The sequence below is a fragment of the Neophocaena asiaeorientalis genome, unplaced genomic scaffold (genome assembly GCF_003031525.2).
Source record: "Neophocaena asiaeorientalis asiaeorientalis breed wild unplaced genomic scaffold, Neophocaena_asiaeorientalis_V1.1 scaffold415, whole genome shotgun sequence".
Taxonomy (NCBI): domain Eukaryota; kingdom Metazoa; phylum Chordata; class Mammalia; order Artiodactyla; family Phocoenidae; genus Neophocaena; species Neophocaena asiaeorientalis.
In genome coordinates this window covers 346,270-360,031 of record NW_020174051.1, presented here as the reverse complement: position 1 = coordinate 360,031, position 13,762 = coordinate 346,270, and the positions used below count along the sequence as shown (strand labels likewise).

At 37.0% G+C, this 13,762-nt stretch overlaps 1 protein-coding gene across 1 annotated transcript in view; it reads left to right on the top strand.

The window, feature by feature from the left end:
- Positions 1–13,762, top strand: part of VWA8 (von Willebrand factor A domain containing 8) — a 307,276-nt gene that overhangs the window by 174,735 nt on the left and 118,779 nt on the right. Inside the window, exons 25-28 of the mRNA XM_024754208.1 lie at positions 2,918–3,020; positions 4,166–4,304; positions 6,831–7,030; positions 13,202–13,312. Coding sequence (XP_024609976.1) covers positions 2,918–3,020; positions 4,166–4,304; positions 6,831–7,030; positions 13,202–13,312 — 553 coding nt within the window. The remainder of the gene's footprint in view (positions 1–2,917; positions 3,021–4,165; positions 4,305–6,830; positions 7,031–13,201; positions 13,313–13,762) is intronic.

Sequence of the window (13,762 nt, the reverse complement as noted above, 5' to 3'; positions counted from 1 at the left end):
TCATATATGGCCTTTGTTATGTTGAGGTAGGTTCCCTCTATGCCCACTTTCGAGAGAGTTTTTATCATAAATAGGTGTTGAATTTTTTCAAAAGCTTTTTCTGCATCTATTGAGATGATCACATGGTTTTTATTCTTCAATTTGTTTATATGGTGTATCACACTGATGGATTTGCCTATACTGAAGGTGCTCCGGACGCACAGGCTCAGCGGCCATGGCTCACGGGTTCAGCCGCTCTGCGGCATGTTGGATCTTCTCGGACTGGGGCACAAACCTGTGTCCCCTGCATCAGCAGGCGGACTCTCAACCACTGCGCCACCAGGGAAGCCTGTGTTTGCTACTATTTTGTTGAGGCTTTTTGCATCTATATTCATCAGTGATATTGGTCTGTAATTTTCTTTTTTTGTAGTCTCTTTGTCTGGTTTTGGTATCAGGGTGATGGTGGCTCATAGAGTGAGTTTGGGAGTGTTCATTCCTCTGCAATTTTTTGGAAGAGTTTGAGATGGGTGGGTGTTAGCTCTTCTCTAAATGTTTGATAGAATTCACCTGTGAATCCATCTGGTCCTGGACTTTTGTTTGTTGGAAGATTTTTAATCACAGTTTCAATTTCATTACTTGTGATTGGTCTGTTCATATTTTCTGTTTCTTCCTGGTTCAGTCTTGGAAGGTTATACCTTTCTAAGAATTTTTCCCATTTCTTCCAGGTTGTCCATTTTATTATCATAGAGTTGCTTGTCGTAGTCTCTTTGGATGCTTTGTAGTTCTGCGGTGTCTGTTGTAACTTCTTTTTTTTTCTAATTTTATTGATTTGAGTCTTCTCCCTCTTTTTCTTGATGTGTCTGGCTAATGGTTTATCAATTTTGTTTATCTTCTCAAAGAACCAGCTTTTAGATTTATTGATCTTCGCTGTTGTTTTCTTTGTTTTTATTTCATTTATTTCTGCTCTGATCTTTATGATTACTTTCTTTCTGCTAAATTTGGGTTTTGTTTGTTCTTCTTTCTCTTGTTCCTTTAGGGGTAAGGTTAGAATAGTTTCCTGATGGGAGGGACTGGTGGTGGGTAAAGCTGGCTGTTGCTTTGGTGGACAGAGCTCAGTAAAACTTTAATCCTCTTGTCTGCTGATGGGTGGGGCTGAGTTTCCTCCATGTTAATTGTTTGGCCTGAGGCGACCCGGGCTCTTTGGTGGGCCTAATGGCGGACTCTGGGAGGGCTCACACCAAGGAGTGCTTCCCAGAACTTCTGCTGCCAGTGTCCTTGTCCTCATGGTGAGACACAACCACCCCCTGCCTCTGCAGGAGACCCTCCAACACTAGCAGGTAGGTCTGGTTCAGTCTCCTGTGGGGTTATTGCTCCTTCCCCTGGGTCCCGATGCACACACTACTTTGTGTGTGCCCTCCAAGAGTGGAGTCTCTGTTTCCCCCAGTCCTGTCGAAATCCTGCATTCAAATCTGGCTAGCCTTCAAAGTCTGATTCTCTAGGAATTCCTCCTCCCATTGCTGGAACCCCAGATTGGGAAGCCTGGCGTGGGCCTCAGAACCTTCACTCCAGTGGGTGGACTTCTGTGGTATAAGTGTTCTCCAGTTTGTGTCACCCACCCAGTAGCTATCGGATTTGATTTTGTTGTGATTGCGCCCCTCCTACCATCTCACTGTGGCTTCTCCTTTGTCTTTGGATGTGGGGTGTCTTTTTTGGTGAGTTCCAGTGTCTTCCTGTCGATGATTGTTCAGCAGTTAGTTGTGATTCTGGTGTTCTTGCAAGAGAGAGTAAGAGCACATCCTTCTACTCCGCCATCTTGAACCAATCTTCTCTGGTTTCGTATTCTATGCGAAAAATATCTAAGCCTTGTGTGGTCTTATTAAGTATGTGGAGATATTTTGTCAGATTACTCTTTCACTGAAAATAAAATGATTTTCTAAATATCAATATGTACTCTTTTAATGATCATCAAGCTCATTTCAAGCATACATTTCAATTTATAGCCACATATACGTGCCTTATTTTTAAAGAACTTTTAACTCTGAATCATTTTTGGCCTTCACTTACCATGGAATAAGAAATCTATAATGAATTAAGTGACAAATTAATGGTTCCTCTTTTAAAGATTCAAAGAAAAGGTAGTATGATTAAAAAGTAAAAACTTATTCTAAAGAATTTGTCTGTGGTTTTGTACTTTAGCATTGCTATATTTGTTTTCGCAAGTTATTTTGTTTAGATGTAATTTTAAATGAAATGGAATCTAAGCACAGAATAATTCCATTAGAAGTCAGAATAGTAGCTCCCTTGGTAGGGGTAATGACTGAAGTGGTCCATGGGAGTTTCTGAGTGTTGGTGATGCTTGGGTGCTGGACGCACACGTGTGCTCACGACTAAGTGGCACATTTATATGAACGTTTCTTTAGGTATATTATATGTCAAGTCAAAGTTAAAAAAAAAAATTAAAGTGCTAAGATAGACCCTATGAAATTTGCCCTGTACAACTTACAAGCATGTGACTGGTAGTACTGTGTACTATTTATTATTTTATTTCAAATTTAGGAGAATAGAATGAAAAAATTGATGGATTGCTCCATTGTTTTTCCTAAATCCTTCCTATACTGTAATGGGAATTTGATATTAAATTGTTAAGGATTTACCAATTCAGGGAAAAAATATGTAAACCCTAATTATATTTGTCATTAAGGTAAAAGCAGACTAGGACCTTACCTTCTGAGTTTCTGAAATGTGAAATCTTTTTCTTTTCAAAGTATATTTTAAATATCATATTAAAGACTATCTTTTAATAAAATTAAATATAACTCACTTCTAAGTAAAGCATTCTTCAAATTTGCTTGTGTGGTCGGTAATATATGGCTCATTATTTTTTCCTATGACTTGGAAACAAGAAGAAATGTTTATTTTTCAAATTAATCCTTGACAGGTTGCCTCTGCCACAGCAGACCTTCATGGGCTATTGGACAATTGGTCAGTCAAGAAATGGAATGCAAAAACTATTGTGTCCAGCAGAAACTCATCGTATAGATGTAAAGGTTGATATCATTATTTCTTCATTAGAATATTGAATGTTATCCATTTTCCTATATCTTCCCTGGAGAAAATCCATTCAATCTCAGAAATGACTTGTTCTGATGTTATTTTAGAATAGATTAACTTCAGCTCTAATTCTTAAGCCAGTCTGGACTCTGAGGGACTCAATGTAGGTAATGGCTAATGACCAGTAGAATTCCTAAGAGCTATCCTGTATTTAAGGAAAGTCAGATAAGATGGTTACTCCATTATATTCGTTTTCGTGAAAAAGGGCAAAGGAATATCAGTCACTAGTTGCAATAGAAACCCCTCTAGGTTTGACTGTGGGGAATTAGATGCTTATAAAATCATTAGAAAGGACAGGAGGAACAGAGTCAAGGGACCATCGCTGGACTTTTGGTTTCAAGATGAGTGTTTTTGCTTCTGCTACCACCCCTGTTGTTGGGAGCTGCACAGTAAGGCAGGATCAGCAAACTTTTCCTGTAAAGGGCCAGATAGTAAATAGGTTAGGCATTGTGGACATACAGATTCTGTCACAACTACTCAACTTTGCCATGGGAGCAAAAAAGCAGCCTCAGACAGTACATTAACTAGTATCAGTCACTAGTTGCAATAGGAGTGTGAGGAATGTAGTTTTTAATCTTCTAGCTCCTAAGATACAGCCTAGATAGAAGGGGTGAGAGTGCCCATGGATGGCAAAATAGTAAATATCTAACCCAAACATTTTTTATTAATTAAGGACTGTAAGGGCATGCAAATCAATGTTCAAGGGTCAACTGTATTTAAAAAATTATTCTGGTTTGGACAGCTCTGGGTCCCAATACTTGAAGTTCAAAACTTGCTCTTGGCTTAGGAAAGAATGAAGGAATGAGAACTCCTATGGGATTTTACATCTGCTATATTTTGTGAGTAAAAAAAAAGAAAGTGAGAAATTAAATAAGATAGCACATGTGAAAGCATTTATAAATGCAAGTATATGGTATTATGATTGTTATAAGTGTCATGCTAGTCAGTAAAATGAGAAGAGGCATATCAAGATGTGGAATATTTGAACTGAAAATCTGTATTTTGGAAGAACTTTAGCTTTTCTACTTTTTGCCAACTACACAAATGTCTTAACTCAGATAACTATTTTTTGTAGGGTCCAGCACTTATAAACATACAGGAGTATCCAATAGAAAGACATGAAGGAAGATCCCAAACCTTTACTGAAGAATGTGCCTCCTGGAAGTTACCATTGGATGAAATTAACTTAATCTGCGACATCGCTACATCACATGGTATGTCAGTTTATTCTTTTGATTTTTCCTTCCTGCACTGATTTTTTTCAAAGCAGGATCAAAATAACCTCTAGACATCAAGAAGTCTATGATAGACTCAGTAACTGTGTCATTCTTGGATTGGATGGCAATTATATGTAATTTAGAACTAATTTCCTATAACAACTTAACAAAATACTATTGTGAAATCCACATAAGCACTGCTGAGTTTATATGCATATGTCTGCTTCTCATTACCATTGTAGCACAAAGTTAAACACACCCAGGCGTGTGCTAAAAATAGAAGAGGGAAAGGAAAAGGAAAAACATTGGATTTTTTTGGCTCGATTTGGTGATTGCATGAACCCTGAAAGCAGGAGGATTTGCAGTCATTAAACCTCTCGTTGTAAAGAATGGCAAATAAAGGATGTGAATTTTTGGCATCTACGTCTCTGGACTGTTGCCATTACCTACTGATTCATGCGGTGTGCCCTGGGTACTTTTTGGCAGAAGTTTTCAATTGATGGCAGTTACCAAGGTGATATAAACAGAAGTGATGGCAGGGGAAAGGGAGAAATTCTCTAACTTGTCTACAATGGAGGTTATTCAGGCAAAAATTCAGAAGCAAGTTTTTGTTCATGTAAGTTCTGTGGATGTTTTCTCCTACATCAGCTATGTTGAGTAAAAATATGTGCTTTTAAAATATACAGGGTTTTTGTTGGTAACAGATTGGTGCCCCTATTAAGATATTTTACATTCACTAGTAGAGACTAAGTATGAATCTTACGGATAAAATTTGAACTTTGCCCTTGTCTCACATTTAGAGATTGTAAGTAAGTATGCTGTGATCCTCTGCCCCATGCCAGTGACAGGTGTCATTAAACCTTGTCACAGCCTCACAATTCTCAACACAGCATTCCAGGCAGCCACTGTGAGCCAGTCAGAATTGGTCCTTAAAAATGAACTCATTTGCTGTCCCTCACATAATTCAACCCTCTATTTTAGTGTTGTCCACATTTGCAAGCTAGATTTTTGTGTTGTTTTTTATTTCTTTGTTTTCTTACCTATTCTATATTGGTGAGAGGAAAGAACATTTTCTTGGGTTAGCATCAGGGTTAAATATACATATATATATGTGTGTGTATATATATATTTGAGCCAAAGACCAAACAGCACTTAATGTCTGCAGTAAGAGAGAGCAATTGTAAGTTTGTGAAGTACATTTCTATTTATTTTTTTCTTTTTACATTTCTATTAATACTGTTATTATATTCCCTGGTCCCTATACTGTGTACAAAGGTGCTCAATAAATGTTGAATTGAACTTATTTGTGCTGATAGTAGAAGCATTAAAAAGATTCTTAAATTATAAGTTGTGTGATTCTATCTGATATTTAGAACTGTAGCGCACACACACACACACACACACACACACACACACAGTTCACATTGTCTCCTAAATAATATGTCTTCTTCTGCCCTTCCATTGATTTGTGTTTCTTATCAATGTTAGCTTATTTAAATTTACCATATCTTTATATATATTTAAGTTTTCTATATCTTTATATATATTTGGTCTTTATGTGTAGACATGACATATACATGCACACACACATACACTATATTTTTTTTCCAGATTTTCATATCTTGTGTCTTAGTTTTGGGTTCAGAAAATATGACCCCTGTAAATAGATAACTGGATGATGAGTGATGTGAATAGCGTTTATTATACAGAAGCAGCTTAATCCCTTGTTTCAAGTTTCCCAGAAATAGAGATTATGGGAAACATAGTCCAAAGCCTGGCTTCTCTAAGGGAAGCCCTCAAACCAACAGCAGTGACATCTCGTGGGAGCTTGTTGGAAAAGCAGAGTCTGAAACCCCACCTCAGACCCACTGAATCAGAATCTGCGTTTTCATTAGATCCCCAGGTGATGCATATGCTCTTGAAAGTTGAAGAAGCACTGAAATAGAATTCAAAAAATGGACCTAGTCAAGTACTAGTTTGAAAAGATAGAGATTTTGTAATAATAAGTACACAAATATGAAAAAAGATAATTTGGAAAATAAGATCCGTAGAGCTAAGAACAAAAAATGGGATTACTTATTTACAAGAAAAGCCTAAGGATCTAGTAACTAGCTGGGAAATGCCAGATTAGCAGATAGAAGATGTTGACCAGCTGTTGTCCATCTGAGCCAGTAATAAAATAAGAGGGAACAGACTTTTACTGAGGCATAAAATACTTTCATACAAGGAAGAATTTCCTGACATTGAGGAGTGTTAAATATTTAATGGTGTTAGCATGAGATATTATAGAATTCTTTGGGGACCAGATACTTACTTCCGGGAATAGGTAGGTGTGACCCAGTGTACGTTTACAGCAGGTGCGAAATTGCTTCTGAAAGTGCTCTTCAACCTAATCAATCCATTTGCAAATCATCTGCTGAGTTCTGATTGTGTGCTACCTCACGATTCAGTTTTCACTGGACCTTTTGACCAGTCAGAAAATCTATTGCAGACCATGGAATTAACACTTTTTTGTCATTTCAGAAAATGAGGAAAATACTCTCTATGTAGTTGCGTGCAATCCCGTTTCCTTATACTTTATGAATATGACTGGGAAAAGCGGCTACTTTGTGGACCTTTTTGACATCTTCCCAAGAGCGACCAGTGGAGTCTGGCACCCATTTGTGGCAGTGGCACCGCTGGGAAATCCCCTCAAGGGTCAAGTGATTCTCCATGAGCAGCAGGTAATGACATGGTCTAATGATGCCCAGGGTAACTGATGCAAAGGAGAAGGCAAGAGTGTTTTTCAACCTATAACTAAAAATATGTGCTTTCATAAAGATTGAGGTCAGGGGCTGAAGGACGGGATCAGGAGTTGTATTTTATCAGTACCACAAGGCAGGCTAATATCTTCCTCTCTGCAGAGACTTCTCAACCTCAGCACTAATGACATTTGAGGCTAGATAATTCTTTGTTGTGAAGCTTACATTCTCTTTGGGGGGATAGACAACAAACGAGTAAGCCAACAAATAAATACCAATTTCAGGTAATGATAGGTGCTGTATAAAAATAAGGTAAGGTCCTAAGGAATGATGGGAGTAGGGTAGGAGGAGATGAAAGGGTAAACGGTACTCAAAAGAGTGCTGAGAGATCTCCCCTTAGGAGATGACATTTTACCTGAAACCTGAATGGCATTCTTTATGTGGAGATAGCCATGTAAATATACTAAATGGAATTGTCTTAGTCTCTTTGGGCTGCTGTAACACAAGTACCATAGACTAGGTAGCTTATGAGCAGAAGAAATTTATTTCTCACAGTTCTGCAGCCTGGGAAGTCCAAGATCAAGGCGGTTGCATATTCATCATCTGGTGAGAACCCACTTCCTAGACAGCTGTCGTTTTATGGTAGCCTCACACGGCAGTAGGAGCAGGGATCTCTTTCGTGTCTCTTTTATAAGGGCACTAATCCCATTCGTGAAGACTCCACCTTCATGACCTAATCATCTCCATAGGCCCCACTTCCTAATACATTGGGGCTTAGGACTTCAGCCTACAAATTTTGGGAGGGCATCAGGCCATTGCAGGAATACACTGAGATTCTTTAGTATCTAATGATGCTCAAGTTGCAACCATCACTACTATTGTAAGACAACACTAATGAAAAGTACAGATGCCCAGAGTCAGGCTAAAAGTAATTCCAAACAGAAGATATAGGTCAAAAGACAGTCTGTGTTTCAATTAATGAGAATTCTCCAGGTCTAAGTTAATCTGTACTATCCAATAGAAAGGAGTACAATGTTTTTGCAGACCTATTATCCACCTAGTATCTACCAAATAGTATACTAAGCATATTATTCATTCATCAGATATGTATCCTACTATTAGGGATACTGCCTACTATTAGGGATACTGCCATGAACAAAACAACAAAAATCCTTGTTCTCAAAAGCTTACGTTCTGGTGCAAAAGGTAGACAATAAGCAAAGTAAATAATTACATCTTAAGTCAGAACATGAGAAGCAAGGGAGAGTAAAATAGAAGGCTGGGAGGAAGGTTGCCTTTAAAACAGGGTGGGCGGGCAGGGATTACCTAACTGAGAAAGTGATATTTAAGCAAAGATCTGATAGAGGTGAGGGAGAGAAGAGATATCAGGAATAAGAGAGTTCTAGGCAAAGGAATTGTAAGTTCAAAGGCCCAGAGGCTGGAACATGGCTCTCCATCTTTAAAGAAGCATGGTGGGGAAGACTGAATGAGGGGGAGGGTATAAGGAGGTGAGGTCAAAGAGGTCACTCAGTGGGTTGGGTCAGGGACGTGGTGGAAGGGTGGGGAAGCAGATGTGTAGAGCCTTGTAAATCATTCTAACATTCTGCGGCCTGACTGTGAGGAAAGGGGAGGGTCTTAGAGGGTTTCAAGCAGAGGAGAAGCAAGATCTGACTTATATTTTTAAAAGATTTCTCCAGCTCCTCTTTGGTGAATAGTCTGTAGGTACTAAGGCAGAATGAAGGAGATTAATGAAGAGATTTCTACAATGATCCAAGCAAGAGATCATTGCAGTTTGGAGGAGGATGGCGGTCATAAGTAATGATGGATTCTGGATGTATTCTGAAGGTGGGACCAAGAAGATTTCTGAACAGATCAGATATATGAGGTGAAAGAGAGTAAACTAAGATCAACTTTAAGATGGAGGGCCTGAGCAACTGAAAGGATAGACCTGCCATGAACTGAGATGAGGAAGGAATTGATTTGGAGGGGAAGATTAGATGTATGATTAAATTCGAGATGCCTATAACATATCCAAGTAGGTGATCCTGGTGTTTAACGGAGAAGTCAGAACAGGAAACATACATTGGGCATCACTGGCATATAAATGTTATTTAAAGTCATGAAACTGAAAGAGATCACTAAGGGAATGAATGTGGGTGGAAAAGAGAAGTCTGAGGACTAAGCCCTGGGGCAATGAAATATTAAGAAATGAGAGAGGTGAGGAGGAATCAACCAAGGGGAACTGAAAATGAGTGCCCAGTGAAGTAGATGGTTACACCAGGGTGTGGTATCCCAGACGGCAAGTGATGACTATCTCAAGGAGGAGGATCAATTATTAAATGCTGACAAATGTGTCAAGGAAAAGCTTACATACATTATTCCGTGTTATTCTTCCACAGGCCCAGCGAGGTAGCTTTAGCAATATTTACATGTGAGAAAACTGAGTCTCAGTTAAGTTTAAATAACTTGCCCAGTAAATACATGGTAGAACTGAGGTTCAAACCAAATTGGATTGACATCACCAGAATTAAACTTCATCCATGCTGTCGCTCACTGCAGAAACGTGGGGAGAGTTTTCAGACCATTTTTCAGAATGGTCTGAAAAATTTTTTAAGTATTCATAACAGGAAAACATGGAAAAAATGTAATGTTGTTACTTGTTAAGTATTTAAACACACTATGAGAGTAAAGCGTTACCTAGAAACAGTACTTTTAGACTGTTTCTAATCAAGAATAAAAAGTTGCATAAGTAACACAGCAGTATTTCGTTGAGTAAGTCAGTCAACTTTAGGCTTTGCCTAAATAACATCATAAATTCTGAGTTAATAAAATTTCTTCTGGTTTTCACAATTTTTTTCAATATGGCTTTCTCCTAGAAGCAAAATTTATCAATATCCAGCTATTGCTTATAAAGGTTTGTGTCCATCACATTGGAATAAGGGTTTTACTTTATAGATTTCCAACAAAATACCAATGCCATTGAATTGAATTCTACAGCCAGAAGAATCTGTCATAAAAAGCACATATCTTGGTGATTTTTGATTAAGGAAACCAATCAGATTTAAATAGGAGTCTACATTTGGAGTATTTATTCAAACAATCTTGCCAGATCTTCGGCTGTCAGATAAACTGTCAAATTTACATATACCAATTCTATAAAAGTACGAGATTTTCAGGTTCTCAGGAAGCATTTTATTTTCTCAAAAGATCCAGTTATTTGGCAACATTGCTGACCAGTACCCTGCTCACTTACAAGGACTTTCATCAAAGAAAATCTGTTTTTCAGTGTAAAGATGTGCTTGACTTGCACAGCCCACACTTCCCCTCCTGGCATTCTTGCATGCTACCTGGCTTATCCCTTCGACCAGTTTCAACAGTTTTCCAGAAGGGTACCTCAATGCCCTGAGCAGGCACGCACAGCTTATCAGGATACTTTCGCTACCTGTACTCTGAACTGCCTCTTCTTTTCCCGGAGAGGATATATCAGCTGTCGGTTTTATATTATATCCCTGCTAGGATCTAAGACCTCCTTAATTCCAAATGAACAGCATGTAACTGTAAAATTTAACAAATGATAAATAATTGTAATCGAATAAAAAGTGTGTGCACTGCCATCAGTTCCTTCTCCCCCATTCTGCCCTGACAAAGGAGCTAAAATATTGTAGAGAAGTACTTCCATTAATTCATCTCTCCCTTGTCTTTATAAAGCTTGGCAACAGATACATTTCCCTGGTTAGTTTAAGAAGTTGTTCAGAAATTCCTGGCTAAAATAAAATCTTAAGTGAGGAAAGGGAAATTTTGCCATGCCTAAAAATAAAGCCTCCTCCCCCCACCCGCCCCATGAGATTACTTATTACATCTGTACAAAGTTTAGAACTTCAGGCTTTAGGACATTGAGGTCATCCAGAGGTTACTTTTCTCCCAGTCAGATACAAACATAATAAAATTGCTCACTGGCTTCTCCTCCCTGCCCCCCTTAAAAGAGAGCCAAAACCACAGTTACATGTACTCATATGTGATGCAGAATTCTATTTTTGAACTCAGACAGAATATATCATTAGTCATTTACAGAAGGAAACCATTAACATCTAAAAGGATGGAGCAGCAGAACTCCTTCATGTTGCCAATTGTTTCTAGAACTAATTCTAAATACAGCAGTGGCTGGAAACATATATATGTGTGTGTATATAAACATATAATATATATATCTGTATGTTTTCTGTTACTTAGAAAGATGCAGTTTTTCAGTTCACTTATGCAAAGTTATGAGTATATAAGTATTAGACCCTAAAAAGGAAGAAAAATGCAAAACCACTAAGTTTTCTGCGTAATCATATCTGTTTAATCATCTGCTTATTCTTCTACTTAATCATATTTTGGGATCAAACATTATTTTTAGAACTTTATGTTGCTTAGAAAAGTTAATATTACCCCAAATTGCTTAAGTGCTAACAATTCATGTTAATGTTGTACATATTTATCATAAGAGAGAGTTTCTCCTTTAAAAAATACTTACTCAGAAAAGATTTAATCTAGAATAGAGACTGTAAATTTTTAACTTATTAGTACATTTTCTTAAGGAAAACTTTAAGAGTTTTCCTTAAGGTTTTCATCATTTTCAAACTTTCAAATGCCAGGAACGGTGCTTCTTATATGACATGTTGATTTTAAAAAGAATATTACTAACACACATTCTTAATGGAGAATTGCATGTTATACAGAATGATGCATTCTAAGAGTATTTATGGAAAAATTTAAGCGTTGTCAACATGCTTGGTAGAATTTTTTAGTACAGCCAAGATTCAGAGTATATGGAATAAAGGAGACTTTGGAACAGCTACTGCTTTAATTCTTGAGCACTTAAGTAAAATTGACTAGTAGAATAAATTGAAACCACACTACGAGGTCTCAGATTTGCAGATGAATCATTACTCTACTTACATTTCTTTTTATTTCCCTCTAACTGGATTAAGTAATAAAGGGCAAGGGTCATGGTTAATTCATCATTGTATCCTCCTTTGTGCTTTAAATATAAGCTGCTCAATAAATGTTATGGAACAAATGAACAGACTTTTCATGTTTTGTATATATTTTGCCAAATATATATTAATCCTTCGGGTGCTTTGTGATTTTATTTTCCCCAAAGAAGGTTCTTGAAATGAAAAGTGCATAAGGGTTAAGATAACTGAAGGAGCCCCAAATTTAAAACAAAACAAAATAAATAAGACAAAATAAACAAAAACAAGAAAGAAAGAAAAGACAGTTCCTGACAAACAACTTTCTGGTGCCTTTTTGTAAACCTGTTAGTCTAATCTTCAAATGTCTTTCAATTTTAATGAAAAAAGCCCACTTCTTTGCATCCCTTTAAAATATTTAATCTTTTCTGGCTTTCTCAATTTTAAATTCTTATTTCATGTGTTTCTGTTCACTTATTTTAATGCCTAAGGTTAATTTTTTTCTTGAAAAAGTCCTCCTAATTACTGAGAGATTATTACTTCATTTGCATAACTGTGATAATGCTGCTGGAGCAATCTCTTGTCTGTACATTATTACAGCACCAGCTATGAAAGTTCTCAAGCTTGGTGAATGTCAAGATGAAACACTCATTACTAGCTAGGTTCTTGGGGTCCTTGATATTTTCTTGCTAACCCATCTTTATAACATGTACATATTTTCTGAGTTGAACCTGGATTTGTGAAAAGAATAAATGAGATTCAGTTATGCACAGTGTAAGAGAGTTTTCAACAGAACATTCTTTAAGTGTAATTTTGATAAAAGTAAATGGGCTTTTAAAATTATCAATTCTCTTAATTTCCTCATTTGTATGTAATAAAACAGAAATCATGGTTAAGCTAGCCTATATTTACAAGGCGATGGTTTTAAGATAAAATCTTCAAAGAGAAGATTCTGCACTACATAATTAGAAATATCTTCATTAAACCATCTAATACTTTAGATTCTGTATTAGGGAAAAACATTTAGTGTCTTCATGGTGTCTCTTAAATATTTCAATATTGTCGTCTTCCCTTTGGTTTATTTATCGCTATTCCCTTTATTCCCAGGCTGCCAAGAGGCTGCTGCTAAATTAATTAATTAATTAATTAATTAAATAAACAGGCAAACAAACAAACAAACTGTTCTCTTTATTTCCAGAGCAATGTCATCCTGTTGTTGGATACCACTAGCCAAGCCCTTCATCGTCTCATCTTACCTTCAGAAGAGTTTACACTTAAGAAAACTTCCTGGTGGAACAAGGAGGAAGCTGTAAGAAATACCCAACTTGTCCAGCAAATTGCCAAGGATTTTCCATAGCTTTCTAACCGTAAAAATGCATGCCTGCCCATCCCTTGCGGTGCCTTTTGTTTGCTATAATGCACAAGAGAATTCTCTTATTACTTGTAAATTTTAATATGATACAAATAGGTAGAATACATACATATATAATTAATATCAGTAGCTTCTTTTTGTATCCATCATAGTCACATGAAGACTTGTCAGGACGCAACTCACAATAATAGGACATCATGAGCCATTTGAGTGTGGTATTCATGACAAATCCCTAACATGCACTTTAATAGTCACTTTAATAGTTTTCCAGTTATGAGTTTATGTTTGGATTTATGTAATGAACCTATGAGTGCAACAGCTGATTATATTTACTAGATAAATAAACGTTTTAGCTTATTAACTAAATTAAACTAGTAAACATTTTGG